Source organism: Manis pentadactyla, chromosome 8 (assembly GCF_030020395.1).
Source record: "Manis pentadactyla isolate mManPen7 chromosome 8, mManPen7.hap1, whole genome shotgun sequence".
Lineage (NCBI taxonomy): Eukaryota > Metazoa > Chordata > Mammalia > Pholidota > Manidae > Manis > Manis pentadactyla.
In genome coordinates, this window is record NC_080026.1 from 87,870,464 (window position 1) to 87,892,834 (window position 22,371).

Here is a 22,371-nt window from a genome sequence, read left to right on the forward strand (position 1 = left end):
TACCACATCACAGTAAAGTTAACATCAGCCTTTATTGGCTATATTACTACTCTGACTACTAGCTAATATTTAATGAGCACCTGCTAAATGCTAGATACTATGATAAGCACCTTACATGCAGTAGTTTATTTTCCTCCTGGAAGGTGTTTGTCAGCCAGAGAACAACCCTTCCAACCTTCCCATTCCCAGTACAGAGATGATGGAGGCCTCACAGTGAGATTCTAGAAAGTAAATAAATCCTGGTTCTGAACAACTGGAGAAAAAAGTTCGCTACCAATATGTATTAAACTTAAAAGAGAGCAAACAGGAAAAACTTTGTTAATTTATGCCATTGAAAATTGGGAGCTGTTGTTATGAGTCTAAACTATGTTGTTATTAGTCTAAACTAAGTTAACTAATTCAGTGTTGTTTATTAGAAAGACTTCCTTAAATGTTTTGTTCAATTATTGATATTATTTTCCATGCTATGTGATGCAGAGCTGGAGGCTAGACTAAAATTGATTCATCTTTGTGCAGAAGAGGGGTGGATTTCTATTCTTTACCTGCTTGAATGCATAACTGAAGTTCCTAAAACTTTCATGGCAGAATGCCAATTTTAGCATTAGCAGTAAGAAATACTACCATTTGCACACACACATGTACATGAATACACACATACATTATACAATTATTGCTCTTTGTTTGCAATGTGTAAGTGATATCTAAAGGGTATATATCCCTTATGGAAAAATATGGAACTTTATCATAAAATTCAACCATGAATTGCCTGTGACCCAGGGGTGACTGAAAGCTTCCCCGCGATCTCTAATATTGTAAAGAGATGACTTAACACACTTATTTCCCTAGGGTTGTCAGAATGTTATTTTTGTGATCAGCTACATCCGTAGAAAGCAGCATTTCCAGACCATATGTCACAACTCCCTGCTGAAAGTCTTCACTAAATAGAGAAATAATGTTGTAACTCCAGGTTTTATTGAGGGTCATTGTAAGAAATGCCCATTTGAGTATTTCTGTGTTTTAGAGACTCCTACATTAGGACATCATTATGTTACCAACAGTCACTCAGATAACAATTTCACTCAATAAATTTTTCCTTACATGTAAAGCCTGATAAATATGTTCTCTATATATAGAAATTCCTATGCTATCACCAAGCAATGATAAGTAACTAATGATAAGTATATAATATAGTTATTAATGATAAGTACATAATATAGTTATTAATTTCCAATTGAATATACTCCAGTAGAGTAATTTTCCCAAAAACCTATTTCTTTGTTTTTTTAAAAATAAAAAATACTCCTTAGAGTCTGTTTAAATTTTGGTTTGTAATTCTTACATTTTTCTTGACTTATGAAATGGCAACAATTTTTCAGAAGCATGAAGAATACAAATTCCATTTGTAAATTAACATTTCTTATAATTCATTGTGTTTTGCTTGTCTTTTTTTCCAACTAAGAACCAGGACTTTGTTAACTCACCTTTATTTTATTGTTTCAGGGCAGTAAAATGAGAATAAATATATGTTAGTGTGGAATGGATACAAAGAGCTCTGAAACTAAAACCTGGATCCACATTTTCACTCTATCTCTAACAACATGACATCTGGCAAGATATGTTTATTTATTAGCTTTAGTTTCCTTGTCAACAAAATGTCACAAGTTTACTTGCAGCTTTACTGAAAGGATCAAAGAATATGTATGAATGCATCAATAAGAGTGGTGCATTCACAAATTCCACAAATTTTCCCATCACCGTTTTTCCACCACAAAGAAAGTGACAGTAAAGGAGAAAGTGTTGCTGACATTTGTCTCCTGAGTAGGTACCTGCGAAGAAAGCCTGGGAGGATTTGTACATGTGGTTTACCGAAAGCCTGTTCTCAGGCAAAGGGAGAAAGGAAGAAGAACAGGGTGAGTGAAGAGCATCACAGCACTAAACAACGGTATGATTAGTCTCAGTCAGAGCCCAGCTTTGGCCTGCCTCACAGGGAGCTGTGAAATTGCACAGTGGAGTTGGTTCCATCTTGAGGCACGGGGTGTGGCCTTTGGGATCCCACCTCAGTCAGCCATAAACTATAGGTGTTCCAGGACATGCAGGGGTGGTGGTACATAACTATTCAGACAGGGTGATTCTTGTTTGGCTGGGGACAATTATCCAGAGAAGCAGGCACTGGGGAATGTCAGCAACCAAAACCTGTAGTTTGGTACCTAACTGCTGGGTAAAGGTTTGGTAGGAGTAGCACATCCTTAACAGCATTATTAGCTTTCCCTGAGCATCTAGAGGGGAGAGTCCTGGATGTCTCTAAACACTCTACAGTGCACAGGACAGCCCCCCACAACAGACAATTATCAGCCCTAAACCCAAATGTCAATAGGGATAAAGATGAGAAACACTAGAATAAACAAAAACATCAAAGTCAAAATGTAATATGTATTTCTAACAGTTATTGATTTGCTATTAATATAATTCAGGCTTTACTAATCAAGAGGGGAAAATGTGGGATTGCATTGATTTTGCCAGGGAATGCCTCCCCACTACCCACCCCCTGACACACACACACACACACACACACACACACACACACACACACACACACCACAAACACAACCTCACAGGAACTTTCATCTTGTGAATATAACTAGTTTTACTTCATAATCTGCAACAGGAAGCACAAATTCACCCTGAGTCATGGGACTGAAATGACTACTTTTACAAATGCCATTTTTTCTTAGGCCTTTTTGCATTTCTGTCTTGTGCCTTTTTTCACATCTGCTTTCAGTTCTCCCTTTATCAGTTCTAGAATCTTCAGCTCCTTGGTTTTTTTCTTCTTTCCTTTTTCTTCTGTGCTTTGTCTCCCTATCTTCAAATTCAATTCATGAACATCAGGATGTTTGCATACAGCTCTGCTCTTTTCCTTCAGCTGCCCTTTGCCTAATGGGAAGTTTGGCACCATCCTACTGCTGCCAAATACAGCTCACTTACTTTTGTGGCCTCTCTTTCTAGGTCTGTGAAGTTCTGTGGTTCAGGTTGTTTAGCATACAGTCAAAATTCTTAATCCTCTTTCTTCTTTTCTAATGACTGATAACAACTACGCAGATTCTTTTTCCTAAAAGAGAAATAGTCTTTTCCACTCAGATTTAAATTCTTCCAATATTTTCCTTTTGAATAATGTGGAACTATTTGACATACAAATAAGAAGGGCAATTTTTATAAAGAGTAAATTTAACAATAGAGACTCCTACATCACATTTGTATTTTTCTTCCTTTTTCTCCTTCATTTATTTCCTTAACCTTGTGTGTATCTGTGCATGTGTGTGTATTCCTCATCCAGATTCTTTTCCCTCTTTTAATTGGACAAAGTAAATCTAATTTCACAAAACAGATCACTGTTGCTTGTGAGAGATACCACAATAGTCTCAGTAAAGCCATGTCAAATTAATTCCATAATTATGGACAATATATTAGACCATTTTGATACACAGGTCTCATTTTCCCCTTGATCTAAAATTAACAGGTAACTTTTAAGGCATCTGATCTCATTCTCACTGAAGGATAATTTTTAAGCAAAATTCTAGAAGTACCCTTTTAAAACAAATTAAAATAAAACAACTTGCTGTGTATTATTATAACATGTCAAAGCAAATTATAATGTTATAATATGCCAAAACTTAGAGGAAAACATTGGATAAGAACTGGGAAAGAAAAGGGAATAAGATCACAGATTCCAGGAAACAATGGTGGAATAGGAAGCACCAGCAATATGTCTCCCCAATAATACAATAATTGTATTGGTAGAATCTGTCCGATATAACTACTTAGGAACTCTGAAGTCTATTGAAGTCTTGCAATTTCCAAAGGCAGGCTTGGAAGCTACATTATGGTTAATTTCTGTCAAATTTAGCTCTTAGCACAGTAGCAGTTGTCCATCCCCCACTCCTCAGTCACTTAGCAGGAAGCTGTGCATGTGTTCCTGCATGCAACTTGTGAGAGCCAGGGTGGGGGAAAAGGACCCTGTCCTCCAAATATGAGGAGTCTGTGCTCTGCTCACTCATTGTTGCTTTTCCTCACAGAGGTGCAGACAAAGAGACAGTGGCCATTGTTACAACTCTGACTGAAGGGATTTTCAGGGGATTTAAGGTCCTGGCACTTTTATTTAACCATTTCATTTTTCTTTTCTCTTTCCCTTTTTGAGTCAGACATTGAATATTAGGACATTCATAAGTGACCATATATACAGAAAATTATAAAGTAACTGCATATATCAAAGGGAAGCCAAAGGTTGAAAACAGACCTGAGAAGACTTCCAGTTTACACTTCAGACTGATCCTTGGCAGATAGTCAACAATAATCAAAGAACAAAACAAACAACAACAAAAAAACCCCATAGACACACACACAAAAAACACACCAAATGCTAGAAATGAACAAAAAAAAAGCAGCAAACCCTGAGGAAGGAGGAGAATCTGATTTCCAGAGTTACCACATTATTAGATTCAAATGACCAGTTTTCAACAAGCAAAGAATACAAAAAACAGGAAAATATGTTCCATTCAAAGGAAAAAAACAAAACAAAACAGAAACTATCTCAGGGAAAGACTTAATGGCATATCTATTACAAAAAGACTTAAAAACAACTGTTTTAAAGAATGTTCAAAGAACTAAAGGAGAATGAGGAGATGGTTAATAAAATGCTGTATGATCAAAATGGAAATATCAATAGAGAGAAAGAAAACCTAAAAAGAAACCAAAAGAAATTTTGGATTGAAAAGTACAATAATAAACAAAAAGTTTACTACAGGGATTCAAGGCTGATTTCAGCTGTCAGAAGTAAGAATCAGTGGACTTGAAGATAAAACAAAGACATGAATAAGTCTGAGGAACAGACAGAATAAAGACTGAGTAAAAGTGGACACAGCCAAGAGGACTTGTGAGGTGCCATCAAGTAGACCAACATAACCATTGTGAGAGTCCCAGAAGAGAGAGAGAAAGGTAGAAAGAATATTTGAAGAAATAATGGCTGAAAACTTCCCAGATTTGAGGTTTATATGAATATAAACATCCCAAACACTCAATGCCTCCAAGTAGGATGAACTCATAGAGACTCACACCAAGACATAGTATAATCAAACTTCTGAAAGACACAGAAAAAAAAAGAATTTGAAAATAACAAGAGAGAAGCAATTTATCACTTAACAAGGGCTGCTCAATTAAATAATCAACAGATTTCTCATTAGAAACTTTGAACACTCAAGGGTAGTGGTATATGTTTAAGGTGCTAAAAGAAAAACCATCAATCAAGAAAACTATCTTCAGCAAAACTGCCCTTCAAAACTGAGAGAGAAATTAAGATATTTTCTGGTAAACAGAAGCTGAGGAACTTCGTTACCACTAGATCTGCCCTCCAAAAAATGCTGAAGGGAGGCTTGCAGGTTGAAATGAAAACATACTAGATAGTAACTTAAAGTTGCCAGAAGAAATAAAAGCCTCATAAAATACTGACATAAAAGACAGTATTATTGTAAAAATGATGTGTAACTCCACTTTTGTTTCCTATATGATTTAAGAAAAATCACTGTGTTGTGTATTTGAAACCAATATATATCAGCTATATTTCAATACAGAATTGTAAAAAGGTAAAGTAATCTCAATACATTAAAAAAACATGTTAAATATAGGAAGCTTGATTTTAACAAAGTGTTGATGTGTATGTCCATACTCATCAAATTGTACACACATTAAATATGTACAATTCTTTGTATATCAGTTACACTTCAATAAAGCTGTTAAAACAAAAAAAGCTAACGATTATTTTAAAAATGTGATTATTAGTTTAGAAGTTACTATGCATGTAATTTTGGCTTTAAACTCCACATTATATTTTCTACAATAAGATACTAATGCACTAAAAATATTTATTAGTTTATGTCTTTGGACACACAATGTACAAAGATGAAATTCTGTGACATCAACAACTAAAAGGAGTAAAGGATAGAGCTGTTAAAGGAGCATAATTTTTCTATGTTTTAAAATTAAGGTGGTACAAAATTCCAGTTATAAAGTTATGTACTTCTCATGGTAATCACAAAAAAAATAGCTGAAAAATACACATAAGAAGAATGAGAAAGGAATTTAAACATGCACAATAAAAAGGAATTCGATTACAAAATCTGAGTTGGAAGAATGTAATCTCAAACCTTAGTTTTATATTCAAACCTTAGTTTCATAGAGAGATGAAAAAATAGATCCAAAGAGATTAACATCTAAACTACAACTTGAGTCTCCTAATTTGGAGACCAGTAGTTTTCCTATTGCCTCAGGTTAGCTTATCCATTGGGGCTGAAGAGTGTGTTCTGGTCAGGCTTTCTTAAGAATCTTGGATCATTAAATCATTGTTATCGATTAATACTGTGAGTCATAGTTTTACCACATTTTTCAATTAAAGCCATTCCTTATCTCTTGTTATTTGAGGCAACCATCCAGGCTAAGTGTGCTCATACCACTGCTTGTCATTTTGGCACTAAACTCACTGGGAAGCCACATGGCTTATTTTCAGTAGCAATGAAATGAACATGAGAGTTAGATCCTGGTCCTGGCTCTGCCATTAGATACCTTCATGAACTAGGGCAAGTCACTGAAAGTAGCTGACCTATTTTATTGTAAAGTTAATTTGAGTTAGTTATAACATGAATAGATTATTTCTAAAGTTCCTTCAAGTGCTATGCCAACTAGATGCATGGCACAATCAGCAAAGAAAATTGAATCCATTATGATACCAATTTACTTAGACACCAAATGTCTTACTCCACTTTACTACAGTGCAGTAAAAATGAAAACAATTCCCACACCTTTTCTTATCTTTAAATATATTCTTTGGATTACTAAGATTTATTGCTTTCATTTACCTCCTAACTAGTATTAAAAAAAAGCGATAAGTGTTTTCTCTCTTTTTTTCTTCACCCTTCTCCCCATTTCTCTCATCTCTCCCCATTCCATTTCAAACATCTCTCAGTCCTTTGCTAAACATCTCTAAATATTTCAGTTAATTTTCCAAATTAGTTTTCCCAGTTTTCTTGATGACTACCAGTGAGGAAAGCAGTTTCAGAAAGCTCATTAACTAAATCTCTTAATGTCTTATCGTGGCAAGCACATTAACCTACTAAGTCATACCATATGTACTTGATTGCCTGAGTTCTGGGTGCCCTAGAGGCTCTTTCGGTCAAAAGCTGTATTGCTGCTATTCCCTGTATTCCTAATTGAAGGCACAGTGCCCCCTTGATTTCTGCTAAAGCTGAATTGCAGTTCCTTGGCAGGTTTTCAATCTTGCTGATCTTTCCCCCAACCCCGACTGATTAGCTTTACTTATTTATCCAATTTTAAAAATCGCGGTTTGGCACAGCTGCCTCAGGGTAGGAAAGCATAATTAAACACATCAAAGGAAAAACACAAAACATGTGATCACATAATTACTCATTTTAAGTAGTATAAAAAAATTGCTGACCTAAAAGTGTAATACTTAGGGAAAGGGTAAGGGTAGTTTTAAGAGTTTAAAACAATTATTTTATTTTTTTCCTCCTGAATTTTATTTTTTATTATATACAGGCTAGAATATAGCAATATTTATTTCTTTATGGTGAGACTCTTTTCACAGAGTGCTATAGTTTCCTTACTTGGCACTATGCATAAAGACACTAGAGGAACAATCGATGGAGAATTTATGAGAATGCCATTAGGTAACCCAAGTACATTTTAGTCTTTTCAGAGTTATATTTTTACTGTAATACTAAATTGGTGCATTAATAAATCAAGGTGGCTATGGAAACTGATCTGCAACAATGTTTAATTACATAGTTTCATCATGTTTTGCTGTTTTGTCAATGAAATTTCTATATACTCCCCCTTTCTTCAAGAAAGGATAGCCATTGGAAGGCCACTTGGCTTCATTTTTATGTGACTGAAGGATAAACTGAGGCTAAATCAGGTTCCATAATCCAGGCAATGTCCAGAAGCTCAGCTCTGGTAAAACAATGTTTAATATATAGTATCTCTGACTACTATCTCAAATCATCACTGTTGACTTAAATCATTTTCTTATCTAAGCAATATTGAAAAGTGATTGAAATATGGACATATTTACTTTGTTCTTTTGCTAAAATGAAACTATGGAAAGAACACTTAAATCTTAATCTTAACTGAGAACTACTCTTATTTTACCAAAATATGGGGGTCCATCAAGTAGCTCTTAAACCTCTTGTTCATCTGTATCTAAATGTGTTTATATCTTCATTCATCTTTATACTGGGTCAGAGGAAAAGCTTTCTTTCCCACCAAACCTAATCTTTCTACCTGTTTTTCTACTTCTGTTCCTTCTGCCTTTCTGAAGTCTTCATTCTATCAGTTACAGTCTCAACTTTTCATAGATTCACTCTTTTCTTACCTCTTCTTGCCCTTTATCTAAACATTTTTTGAATTAATGTCATCTTAGAAAATACATAAATAAAAATGTTAAAAAAATAAATAAAATTCATTTCTTTTTTTTTTTGAGAGGGCATCTCTCATATTTATTGATCAAATGGTTGTTAACAACAATAAAATTCTGTATAGGGGACTCAATGCACAATCATTAATCCACCCCAAGCCTAATAATTCTCAACAGTCTCCAATCTTCTGAAGCATAACGAACAAGTTCTTACATAGTGAATAAGTTCTTACATGGTGAACAGTGCAAGGGCAGTCATCACAGAAACTTTTGGTTTTGATCACGCATTATGAACTATAAACAATCAGGTCACATATGAATATTCGTTTGATTTTTATACTTGATTTATATGTGAATCCCACATTTCTCCCTTATTATTATTATTATTATTTTTATTTTTAATAAAATGCTGAAGTGGTAGGTAGATGCAAGATAAAGGTAGAAAACATAGTTTAGTGCTGTAAGAGGGCAAATGTAGATGATCAGGTGTGTGCCTACAGACTAAGTATTAATCCAAGCTAGACAAGGGCAACAAAACATCCACGGATGCAGAAGATACAGAATTCATTTCTTACTCAAAAAATAGTAAGTAAAAAAAGCAATTCCATCTGTCCCTCAAGTCTCTCTTCCTCCCTCCTGTAACCCCTTTCAACTACAAACTTACAGAAAATTTAGTCTTTGCTACCATCTTTTTTTGTCACTGCATGCTTAGTATTTAGCCCATTATGGTTTAACTTTTGTCTATATCATATTACTGGTACTGCTTTGGGAAAGATATAAAGATACCTTGTAAGTACTGAATCCAATATGTACTTTACGGTTCACTCAACCTGAATTTTCTGCCTTATTTATAGTCATTGACTACTATACCTTCAATCATTCAAAAATACTTAATAGTTTTATAGTCTAGAGGAAAAAATATATAAAAAGTAGATAACAGTGTATGTGAATACTGCTGTGATTTTGATAATCATAAAAAGATAGGGTAAAAATTGCTACTTGCCACCCAGTGTACATTCTCTTTTTTCATAGAAATAAAACCTGATTTATTTGGGAAAAGCAAGGTGCCCAGATTAAAACACACACAAACACATTTTGCATTTTGCAGGCTTTCTTGTAATTGTTTATAGCCATGTGATTAAATTCTGGACAGTAATATGTAAGAGAAAGCATTTGGGAAGGATTAAAAAAGATGTAAGGAATGTTTGCTTCCACATCCCTTCATTCTTACTGTCTGGAATATAAAACCCATAGCTACAGCAAGAGATGCCAAATTTTGACTTTGACAAAAGTGAAAGTTAGAAACCAAAAATAATAAAAGCAGAAAGAAAAAAGTGCCTCACTTCAATGACTTTGTGAAGCTGCCATACAGCCCTGGGTCACCTATCTTCAGACTCTTTTTACAGAGATAGTAAACTCCAAATTTGTTTAAACTGCCACAACCAAGTCTCTGTATCTGATACAAGCACGTCAGAATCACTGTGTTCAGAAAAAAATTCTTCCTGGAATATACCTGAGCTATTTCTTATCTTTTTCAACACACTTCCACTGGAGCGCCCATCTATTTCTCCTTCATACCTCTCTTCTTAGCTCCAGAACCATACACCCAACTTCTCTTCGACCTTTCTAAGACTTGGGTGCCTGCTAATCATTTATGTTCAGCAAGTTAAACCCAAATGAATGGATTTACCTTCCTAATCTACTCTTCCTTCCACATATATAGTATTTGGTTAATGATGATACTTTAGACTAAGTAAACTACCAAATATCAAAACCCTGGGGGTAAATTTTAATTCTTCCCTCTTCATCCTTAACTTTCAATAGGTCATTGATCTAATCAGTTTCACCTCATAATTTTTTCTTGCATGGATACACTCTTTTCCATTCTCACCAATATCGCCTTAATCCAGGTTCTTACTGTAACTCTCTTAGACTATTTTAATAAATCATTCCTAAATAGTGTATGTTCCAGGCCCTCATCTTTCCATCTTTCACTGCCCTGTCAAAAGGAATTAATTTTCAGATACATAGATCTGTTTATATTCACTTAAATTCTTTCAATTACTCTCAGTTGCCTACAGGGTAAAGTTAAACTGTTATAAATGATCCTCCTGAAATGGCCCTAGTTTCCTTTGCAGCTTTTCTTCCATCCCCCTCTCCCTCCCACAACACAACAGTCCCAAGTATTGTTTCCAATCCCTCAAGACTGTTTGGTGCTTCCATAAATTTCCATATCTTTCCTTATTTTCTTTCTACTTCAGTTGTGCTATTTACCTCAAGTTCTTTCTCTCCTAATCCCATAAGTATACATTTTTTTTAAACTTATTAATCAAGGCGTAAAGTAATGTTAAGCCACCTCTGGAGCTTCCCCTTGCCCAGTTGCCAGAGCAGCGGAATTAATTAGTTCCTCACTTGCTACTATGTGTTTTTGTGCACACCACAATAATAGTTTATTATATTGTTTTGGAGTAATTTATATGTGTTTTGGTGTATCTTATGTATCTTAATTTTTCACATATCTGAGCATCTTAAAGAAAGAATCATATATTCATCTTTGGGTCCCCCAGATGTTGTATGATGCCTGGCACAGGGAGGATGCTCAATTTATATTTGGGGTTTTGGACTAACTACCCTTTGGTTCCTTATAAATAAAACATATAACTTAAGGATAGGTGCTTGCAGATACATGTAAGAAACAGTGGGAAATAATCTTAATTAAATGGTCTATTATGAGAAGGATTTTTAAATTTCTTTATGCTATGAATTCACCTTCTTTATCCTAAATATTAATACTCCAGACCCAAAAAGCACTCTGCCCATTCACTCCAGAAATGTATTCTATTCATACCTAATCTTTTGACCAAAAATACTTAAAAGTATGTTTCATGAACCTGATTTTGTAATACAAACTTGATTTAGTGAACTTTGAATAGTCTGTAGTTTTGCATAACAAATTTCTGTAATTTTTAATGAGTTACCCTGCTTTACAATCATGCTTGTTACTTTTCACAAGAACTCCTAGAAAAATGATGACTTAGATTAGAGCTTCTTTTCAGTTTAAAGAGAAAGAAGACAAGACAAGAACTCAGGGTCACCGAGAGACTAAAGCATATGTGCTCTGGCACACATAAAGGAAATATATTTTAAAAGCTTTTCAAGATCTACGTGCAAGCAGATGGCAGTAAGGCATGCAAAGGGGGCATGGCATTCTCCCTTTATTCAGATTTATTTTTTCTAATGGGAAATTGTGGGCAAAAGGATGATAAAATAGTTCTGGATTTGCAATGTTATTCCTCATTTTATATAATGATTCAGTTTTTAAATCATAATTCATGGGTTCTAAATGGCTCATGCCTAATCTATCTGTATACTATGTAAAGTTCATTAATTTTAATCATCATACCAAACAGGAAGGAATATAAACTCTATTTGTACACTTGGAAGAAATCATTGCATTTTGGAGGGATAATTAACATTAATATATTTTAACAGTAGTGTATAGGCTGAACTATCAATTTTTTTTAAAGCTTAATTTCAGACAATACAAAGAAGTGACATATAATTAGAAAATAAAATTCATATCGATTCAGTCTTGTGGATTATGGTAAGTGTGTAGAACTGACAAAAGCAAAGAGAAAATAGACTTGGGTCTACAAATAATTTTTTTTTTTGCACATTTCAAGTGGAATAAGGTAAAATGAGAAAAATGAAAATCCAAAATAAAGATACAGTATTTTAAAATGTATATATATGTATATGTATGCATGCATGTATGTATTCATACACCCACATGTGTTTCTTTGTGTATAGATTGTGACTACTTAAAAGACCTTTTCCTTTGAGCACAAATATTACACAGATTGTGTTGATTTGTGTTTATGTTTGCAATTTTGAATATCGAGGAAACTAAATTTTTTTATCTCTGATAAATAATCAAACATAATTTCCCAATTATTCACTTATTTTTTTGTGCTCTTCAGTTTAATCATAAAATCAAGGTTGTCCACCTGAACCGAGAAGGCATAGACTTTTGAAAATAAACCCCAATTCTGACATTACTAGCATGACCTTGAGGAAGCTACATAAGCTTTCTGAATTTCATTTTCTTCAAGAGTTAAAGAAAATAAAACAAGCAAATAAACAATCTATTTGGCATGCTGTTTGAAGATTAAATTAGATAAAACATGGTTAAGAGACAGATAGTCAATAAGGATTAGCTCCCTGCCCTCTACCTGTGGTGGTAATTCTTTGTTTTATTTTCCCAACTACATTCTTTTTAAGATGTTAGTTCACTGAGGAAAAGTCTGACGTCAGGCTATAAAAGTCCAAGATGTTACAACTTTATATAAATATATTGCTATCATTTTAAAAAATTTGTCCTCATTAACATAACTACCTAGAATGTGCATGGTGTTTCACTTTAACTTAAATTTATAACCTTGGTCCATGTCCTTCTCAAAGTCACTGATAACTGAATCCAATATAGATATCAAATATTATTTTATTACCATACCTGCTCTAGAGAAATGATCTACTGTTATTAAAAGAAGAGCAGAAAAGTTAGATGTTATTTTTACCACAGTCATTTTATAGTGGTTTGAAATTCAGGGTCACCAAAACTTTATGAAAGTTCCTCTAAATATATATTCTATCACACTCCACTTCTGTAATTACATATGGAAATAACAGTTTTCAAGAACCGAATTTCTGGACTATAGAATGCATAATGGGAAAATGAATAAAGTGATTATTTAATTGATTTACAATCCCTATGCTTTTATTTTATAAAAACTATAGGATTCAATTCAGAGTTTCATCTGTACCCTTTTGAAAGTCAGAAAACTATGCTCTAAATTAACGTCCATTTCTTATCCAAATAGCTTACAAACCTGATTTGCTCTAAAATCTCTAATGTAAGTAAAGACAAATTGTACTGACTTAACATTTCTTTAGGAAATCCAGCAAGATTTCTTGCTGGCTTAATTTCATGCAATTTTATACCCTCAAATTGAGTTTGTTTTAAGCTACATAGACCAAAAAGATCAGATGGGGTGTGGAGGCATGTAGCTGTTTTGTTTCAAGCATTTTTTACATGTGATGGTGTGAGCGCTGGGCAGTACTCACAGCTGACATGATGAGTTCTCCCCCCAGGTTCTGGATCTCAGCTTTAACCTGACTGCAGATTTTCAGCTGGTGAGAGTAGAATTTAATCTGTTCCAGGTATGCCAACAAATCCTGTTTGCATGATGGATCTGGACACTAAATATGCATAAAACATAAACATAGAAAAATAAATAGTAAGTAGGTCAGAGAGAGTAACTGTTAACATTGAAGTTACCTTATAAGTCAGCAACTTTATTTTCATGGAGTCCAGTTTCTCAGACCAAGCCCATGTAGATTCTATGCTGCTAATGTTAGAAGAGTTTATTCATGTTTCAACCTTAGTTACTTCATCAAAGACAAAAGAAATAGTAAAGGAATTTCTGGACATGAAAAGGTGAATAAAGTAATTGCTTTTAATTTATGGTAAGGTTAGAAGCCTTCAGATTACATTTTTTTAGGTACATCTAAAGAAGTATTTTAAATGCAGTTATTCCCTTCACCTCGATTTGCTACCAGAATACTCCTCAGGAACCATAATTCTGCACTGACTGTCCTTTGTTATTTACAGGGACATAAAAACAAAATCTTCAGCAAAACATGCATTATATTCTATTAATTTTTGCAAGTAATTACAGACAAAAGAAATCACCTACACCTTAGATAACAGCTGTGGATCTACCTGGAGCCAAAAAAAAAAACAGCACATGTTTTAGAGACATATTAAATTTCTTTACCAAAAATAGTCTCCTACTTGATATTATCTTCTGTAAGGAGCTTCCTGGAGGTCAGCTTTGAGCTTCATCATAGCACAGTAAATATCTGCAGTCAGGGTTTAATCTTTGCACTCTTTCTCCTATGTAATTATAATAGTTTTTAAAAAAATCTCTGATAAGTTAATTCTACTTTAAATAAATTTAAATACATTAAATACTTGAAATCCATAAGAACATGGGAATATGGACAGTAAGTTATATGCAAAATATTCACTGCAGCATTACTTATAATAGCAAAATTCGGAAAAAACTTAAATGTCCTAAAATAGTGGAAAGATTAAATAAGAATCCTCATCTACATAATGTGATAAAAAATAGTCTCAATAAAATAATATGTTCAAAAGATGTGGCAAAATGTTTAGAAAGTAAAAATTCGCAGTTTAAAATTTCATATCTCTCAATCAAATCGTGTGAATATGTGTTTGTGTTTGTGTTTAAAACATTCTGTGAAATATATGAAAATGATAAACATGATGCAATGAATAATTAAAAATTTTTTCTTCATATTTTACATATCTTAAAATACATATGCTCCTATAATTATAAACATGTTATTATCATAAATGCTATAATTCTAATGATCTAAGTGCAATTAAAAAGTAGGACGAAAGAATAAAAAGCATTCCGTGAATTTCTGCTTTTACCTAGTAATTCATAAACTGGAGGGTTGTCAGAAAATTCCTGATAATCTTATTCTCTTTTATATTTGCTACATAGACTGGTTTACATAGCTGCAGAATGTGTGGATGAGATGAAAACATGTGACCCCTGAGCAAGAGTTAATCAACAAAGGTAGCAGGAAAATCAATTCTTCTGCAAAAATACTATCAATCTTCTAGGTAGGTTTGGAAATATGAATGGATAAACAAATACATGATTACCAGCCAGAGAGACAATCAGACAACATGATAGAGAGACCTTGAAATTAAAGATGTTTCTCAAATTTTAAAAAAGTTAAGGGCTATCCCTCAAATCCTATCAAGAGGATTAAAATGTACCTAATTAAGAAGAAGAAGGAAGGGAGGAGAAAGAAAAAGAAAAGGGAAAGGGAGAGGAGAAAGAAGAGGAAAAAAAGAAGGGTGAGGAAAGGATTTCCCAATTTACAGTTGAAAAATCAGGAATTTAGAAAGCACAATTTTCTCAGGATTGAAGAGCTTATGTTAGTATTTGAATCCATATTTATTTTCTTTCGAATGTATTTTATTTTGAATCAGTAACTTACGAGAATTGGAAGAGCATTTTTCATCACAAAAGCTGCACAGTTTCAAGGAAAAAGATAATTCATGGGAACCTTGTCTCCAGCACTGTTTTAAAATGAAGAGTTCCAAGATTTTTCTTCAAAAACCAAAATTAGTTTTCTAGAATTACCTATAATGATGAAAGGCAAGTCATCTCATTGTTTTGCCATGACAGGAAGTTGATCATTATTAAGTATTTCCTATGTGCCAGGCACTGTGATGTGTCCTGTATGTGCATAATTCAGTTACTAAAGTGCCACTTTACTTAGTTAGGTCTGATCATTATCATTTTGCACATTTGGAAACTAAGTTTTGGATAGAATATATGATTTGTCTGAAGATTTGAATTTAGTTTTCTCTGCTTCATTCACCAGGTGGTTTTCTTTGTCTCCACTAACTGTCTTGTCTATTCTTTTTTCTTATGGATGTACTGAATTATAATTCTGATACATACTGTTTTATCTGTCATATACCATTCTAGGTGTTTAACCTATATTAACTCTTTTAATAATCACACAATTTCATGAGCACAGGCGTTAATTTACTTGTCCGATTAATACATGGTAGAGCTGGTATTCAAACTCACATGCAGACCCTACCTCTCAGGTCTAGTAACAATATCAGTCTTACTGCCAGTTTTATCTCATATAATAAAACAGTAATTTGCAACTCTGATTTGTAAATTGGTTTTATCAAGAGACACTCTCAATTGTAAATTGTACATAGGACTAATGTGAATTTATTCCTTAAAGACCAGCACTACTGCATAACTTCTGGTAAAGTCAAACTTGCAAACTAATCATTAGATTCTTGACCAATAACTAAGGTTGCAATTACCCACGTTTAAGTAAAACATAGTGTCTTTCAAGGGACTCTTTTAAGGCCATACTAAAATTGTCTAGTATTCTCTTAAGGAAACAATGGATCAAATGAGTAGAAAGTTTCAAATTGAACTTTTGAAATTAAAAGTTGCTTGACCCCAAATTCACTCTCAATTTCCAGAATTGATGAGAATCTTGGTTACACTTACAGATGGTAGTCAGTTTTATAACTGAAGTAGAAAAACATACTAATTGGTAAATTCCATACCATAAAATTTATTGAAGTCTTCTTTCCTACTGACATTTGGAAGGCCTTTCTGAATTGATTTTGGCTGCTTAGAAGCAGAATCAGGAGAACAAATCATTCCCACTTTATAAATACTCTTCTACTAGATGCCAAACCTCCTTTATACAATCAAATACTGTTTTCCCTATCTTTAATATTTCTACATGAGGGTGATAAAAAAAAGTTAGGACCCTAAATTTGTAGAGCATTCATGCCCTTGATTTTTTTTTCTAGATTAAATTTGCATAGAAATAACTTTAAACACTGCTAGAGACTTTTAGGCAAATAAAGTGGTACAATATCATAACATACTTTGGTTATTATTTCCCAGTTTATTAATATAGGAGATGTTGACCAGGACATCTGGTTAGCTTTTTAATGCATGGATTTTTTTTTTATTTAGGTTTTATAACCACTGGGACACTTAGTACAGGCAAGCAGACAGCCTGTCAGCTTAAGTGGTTTTCTCATGTTAAACTAGTTTTCATTCATTTAGTAAGATGCTTGGTACCAGTACAGAATATATCATTTAGTAATGAGAGGAAAAGTAAAAATCATTTACTATCTTTCAGTTTAAATTTTAAGGGTGAATTAGCAAAGTGAATACTTTCAAAGACCTTTATTCCATAAGCTTAGCTATCTTTTGTCCATATTGGAATATAAAGTTTATTTAAGACACATTTAAAATGACTTTTGCAATTACAGACAGCAGTTTAAATTCTGTTAAGCTGGCAAAGTTTGTTAACAGAATGTATTAGGTGTCACTGTGAATTTCTAGAATAGAAATTTCAAGCAATTAGTGATAGCAAAAGCACTCTGGGTCAATGACCTTTACCTTCCCTCAGGGCTCATTGCTCCACTTGTGGTCCGACCTAGAGGCTGTCTCATTTCACCTTCCTCAGGGTCACAGATCACCAGTGATCCCATCTTTCTTGTACTTTCCTTGCCTCCTTTTTCTATCCTTGAATGCATCAACATAAAGTTCCTCAAAACAAAAACCTTCTCCCCACCCTGTGATCCCATCTCTCTCTTGTTCATGACTGTGTCTTCTAAAAACATTTCAATGCTGTCCTGTTGGTGTTCTCAGTCTTCATTTTTGGGCATCTTTTCACTGTCACCCTCCTCTTGGGAATAGTACATGCTGCTCTGGCTTCTATCACAAAATACAAATTGCTTAATCTCTGTCACCCAGCCCTGTCTTCAAAAGATCTACATACAATTAGATTTGCCCAGCAGATGTCATTGTCCCATCAACAATTCACACTCAAAACATAACCCTCAACTATCTTATAATCCATCTTGCCCACTATAAAATCTTTGGTTCTCTTCTTTTAACCATCTCAATGAATAGCGTTTTCTCCCTTTCTCCCTTCTGTTAAATCTGGTCAGTCATTAATATGAGATTATAACTAGAAATCTCAGCATACTTTGAACATTTTTCTTCTTTGCTATGCCTATCATTGCTGCTCTTTAGCAAGCAAGCTAAAACATAGAATAGAGAAAGATATCTCTAGGGACATAGTTTTGCACAAGTGAAATAAACCTAAATATTTATAATCATCATCAAAGCATTTAAGCTTCGTTTCAAGGATCCAATAAAGAGGAAAAACAGTAAAACAGCATGCCTTTAAAAAGGACACCATTATGTCAAGGATGCAAATAGATCAAATACTTCAGTATCTATTCCTATTTAATTCCTGAGAAACTGTTATGCATTTGTATAAAGTAAAGCTTCATTAATCTGGAGAACAAATCTAGGTAACAATATATCTGCTCAAAATAATTTTCAGATAGATAATAATATCAAGATACAAATACTGTCACAAGCTATATCAAGAAATTATAACCTTGAGACATGTTAGAATGATGTAATGAATGCTTCAGAAGTTTCTTTTCAGTATAGTCTTAATACAGTACATTTTTGCCTCTTATAACATCAGCCGGAAAACAATTCAAATGAAGCTAGCCACTGGCAATATTTTGTCAAAATATCAATATAAATTACCCTTGTAGGTTGTTTTGTTCATAGATGAATGCATTTTGTATGATTTGGCTTATAATTATTTATCTTGTCTTTTAAATGTTATTTTTTCTTGAATTAGCATTGGCTTTCAATGTATTTAACAATAAAAATTTATTTTAATTGTGTTCTGATTAGGTGGGAGTACCCTGCCAATAATCTGGATATCTGCTTTCCCAAAACTGCAATTTTCTATTAGGAATATTAGGCTTCAGACACACCACCCAGGAGTCAAGAAGTCTAATTTTGTCTCTCCTTGTGAAAAAGCATATATTAATTTTATTTTGGATCATATTCATCTCTTTCCTATTTGGGGTATACTGCTTCTCTAACTAATTGAAATCTTCCTTTGTGTTATTTCTACTTATGAGGTGTTATCCAGTTCATCAAATTTAGAATATCTGCTTAACACAGTGAATTACAGTGCAGAGTCAAGGAACAGATAGAGTGGTATACTAAGAGTCTGGAATCAGATTTGTAAGAATAATACTTCTCTAACTGGTCATTCTCCTTATCATGAGGAAGATGTTTAAGAAATATGATAGCTAACAACATCCTGTCCTTTAAGAATATGATTTATACTAGAGATAAGATCAGTGACAGAGTTCTAGAGGACCTGAACAATATGGTGTTGGATGGCATTAATAATCTATCACATTATCTCAAGACACTTCTAAAGCCCAAGAGATGTTGCGTGACTGGGACAAGTAAGCTTACATTAGGATTCTGGATGTCAAAAAGGAAAGTTTTATTTCATCTCTTCCTAGCTAGCTAATGGCAAGCTAATGCCAGTGTAGTGAATTGTACATGGTTACATACAATAAACATATGTGCAAATAAGCAAGCCAGGGAAGAAGGTTGGAAAAAAGTAAAGGATGTCTAGGAAGGCATAATTAGAGAACTGGAAGCTTCAATCAGTCGGATTTCATTTCAGTCTCTCTCATATAAACTTTGATTTTGAAACTATAAAATGAAACTACATTCGTTTAACATCATACATATGTGTGTGTTAGACTATTATATATATATATACACACATATATATATCACAAGTCCATGTTAGGTAGAATTGGAAATTGGGTTGATGTTTGACCTTCTGACTCTTTCATAAAGCATAGACTTAGGAAGAATTATAAAATTACTAAAATTTTTGGAACTAATTAGATTGTTTAAAATAGAAATTAATGAATGTTCTGGCAGATTTGTTTCATAATATACATAGACACCATGAAAATTTCTTTGATTATATTATTCATTTTATTCCACAATTAAGTTCAGATACTATTTTCGGTCTAAAAATTGTTAATGTTAAATTTATCAAACAATATAAAAAGCACAGTCAGAGACAATCTCCGCAGGTGATCACTAACAAGAGTCACTTTCTTTATTCTCAATTTTGATTCTTCAGAACTCTCTATATTCAGAATGAAAGAAATTTATTTGAAACTATTCCACTATGTGAAGTGGAAAAGGCCAAAGAGAGTCATCTGTAATTCTACATAGCCAGTGACTGATTCTTTATGCTTCTCTTAAAATGTAAAAGTTATACGGAAATGAGGCAATACTTTTACTTTCTCCCATACAATTTGAATAATGCTAAAAACAATGATATAATTTAATAAGTCTATGTTATAAAAGTACCTACTTCAAAGTGATCTGATGCAATTAAAAAATAACAGTATAAGAAACAAAAACACTTCAAACTGGCACAATTATTTGAACTTTGAAAACTGTGCATTTCAAAATAAAAAGCAGCATCCTTGAGAGCATTAAATATTTAAAAATTATCAGTACATGTAATTCTATCTAATGCATTATCTTTTCAGCTACTATTTAGTTTCTCTCATAAAAGTGAATGTCATCAAATTCTAAAATACAGAAAACCTTGTGTGAATTTGAGCTTTATTTATCCATACCTGATTTTGAGTTATATTAGGATAAAGCTTATTTTTAACTGTAAGTACTAAATACTAAAAATACTAATAAAATGTTTATAATGCTTAAAGTAGTGACTGAAAATATATGTATATTTATGGAATATTTATTATTATTGTTACTACTTATTTATTTCTACTCTCTTGTAGGCACAAATATAATATCTAATAAGAGAATGTTCTTGATGTTTCAAGAAATAGAAGATAAAAAGAATAAATAATAAGAAGTAGCCCAATAAAGTTACCCTCAAAGAACATAAGCAATAAATAATATGAAATAGTTGCAAATTCAAAAAGAAAAATGTTTTATTCCTCAAAGGGAGATAAATATATATTGTGAAGTTGAATAATATAAAACCTGCAAAGTAATGCTATATCTCAGTCTGAAATATTAATTGAATTTCTCAGTACATTAACTGAAGAAACTGACAGATTTTTCAAATAAAGTTAAGCAAAAGGTAACTAATAAAATAGCTGCTGCCTAGAAAATTGGAATAGAGAGGGGAGAAATCTAAAAAAAGGAAACCAAGTGTTTATAAACTTTTAACATCAATCTCTGTAAGGATTATATACTTGCTACATTTTATATCTTCACTTTAGTATTCTATTAATTACTATTTGCCTTTCCATTTTATACAGAATGCCACAATATGTTGGTGACAAAGACTACCTAACATAATAGAATTTTGAAAGGTATTATTGATTTTGAAGAGCAAAAAATAAAAAATCTAAAGTATCAAGGAAAAATAAATACTAACATCAGGTATTACAGCCAATTAAAATAATTAGAGTAGATCTAAAACTAAAAAAACTGATATTTAAAACAATTTGAATATATTTGAAGCTCACACACCTAAGAAATAACCAAGCCCTAAATAATGGTAACAAAGCCCTAAGAAATAATTGTGTCCTTAGAATGAATTGTCCACTACTTGCATATAAATTATGCAGTAAACATTTTAAAAATAATTAAATAATAATATAGGGAAAACTGATCCAGGGGAGTACAAACCCAACACACGGCAGAGAGCAAATAGAATGGACTTTCACCATGTCTGTTTGTAGAGAACTCACTTGGTTGGCAATCTGCCGAGCAAGAACATCCATCCTTGATCCAGATTCTGATATCATTTTAGCTGCATAGATCACATCGGTTGTATGCTTTAGTGGTCCTTTGCCCCTTAAAGTAAAAGAATAAATGTTAGTTGTAGTGCTTCATGCTGAAAGACACACACACACTAACACAAAACACTGGTATCCCAAAGTACTGGCCATTGGCTTCACATACTTCATAAGCCTCAGTTAGACACCAATATTAAATGGAAAATGAAAAATAAAAGAAGGCCTTTTGTGTTTAGATTCAGGAAATACTGTCAGGGAGATAGACTCCATTTGATCTTCATTCCCAGGTATTCTTTATAGTGAACCTCAGCCTAGAGATACTTCCAGTGGATGTAAGGTGTTTTCCTGTTTCTAGAAAGAAACATGGATTTTGGATATTATTTACACTTAACAATGCATTTTGATTAGCAGGTCTATTTTTGGTCTTTTTCTTTTTAATCCTTTTTTTACAGTCTTTTGATTAATTGCATTTTGTTTTTATCATATTATCTCTTCTCGAAAATAAATTCATAGTAATACCATAGTAGTTGAGTCTGAATCTGGAGTCACACCGACTGTCTTGGACTGTTTCCCCCAAACAGATCAATTCTTACTATTT

The 22,371-nt window shown here is 33.1% G+C and overlaps 1 protein-coding gene across 4 annotated transcripts in view; it reads right to left on the reverse strand.

Annotated features, from left to right (window-relative positions):
* CTNNA3 (catenin alpha 3) overlaps positions 1-22,371 on the reverse strand; it is a 1,667,940-nt gene that overhangs the window by 35,250 nt on the left and 1,610,319 nt on the right. For 3 of the 4 annotated variants that reach the window (XM_057505908.1, XM_057505909.1, XM_057505910.1), the window contains exons 16-17: positions 21,726-21,831; positions 13,601-13,735 (exon numbers count right to left, since the gene is read on the reverse strand). In XM_057505908.1, coding sequence (XP_057361891.1) covers positions 13,601-13,735; positions 21,726-21,831 — 241 coding nt within the window. The remainder of the gene's footprint in view (positions 1-13,600; positions 13,736-21,725; positions 21,832-22,371) is intronic. The other variant, XM_057505911.1, reaches the window with a different exon arrangement.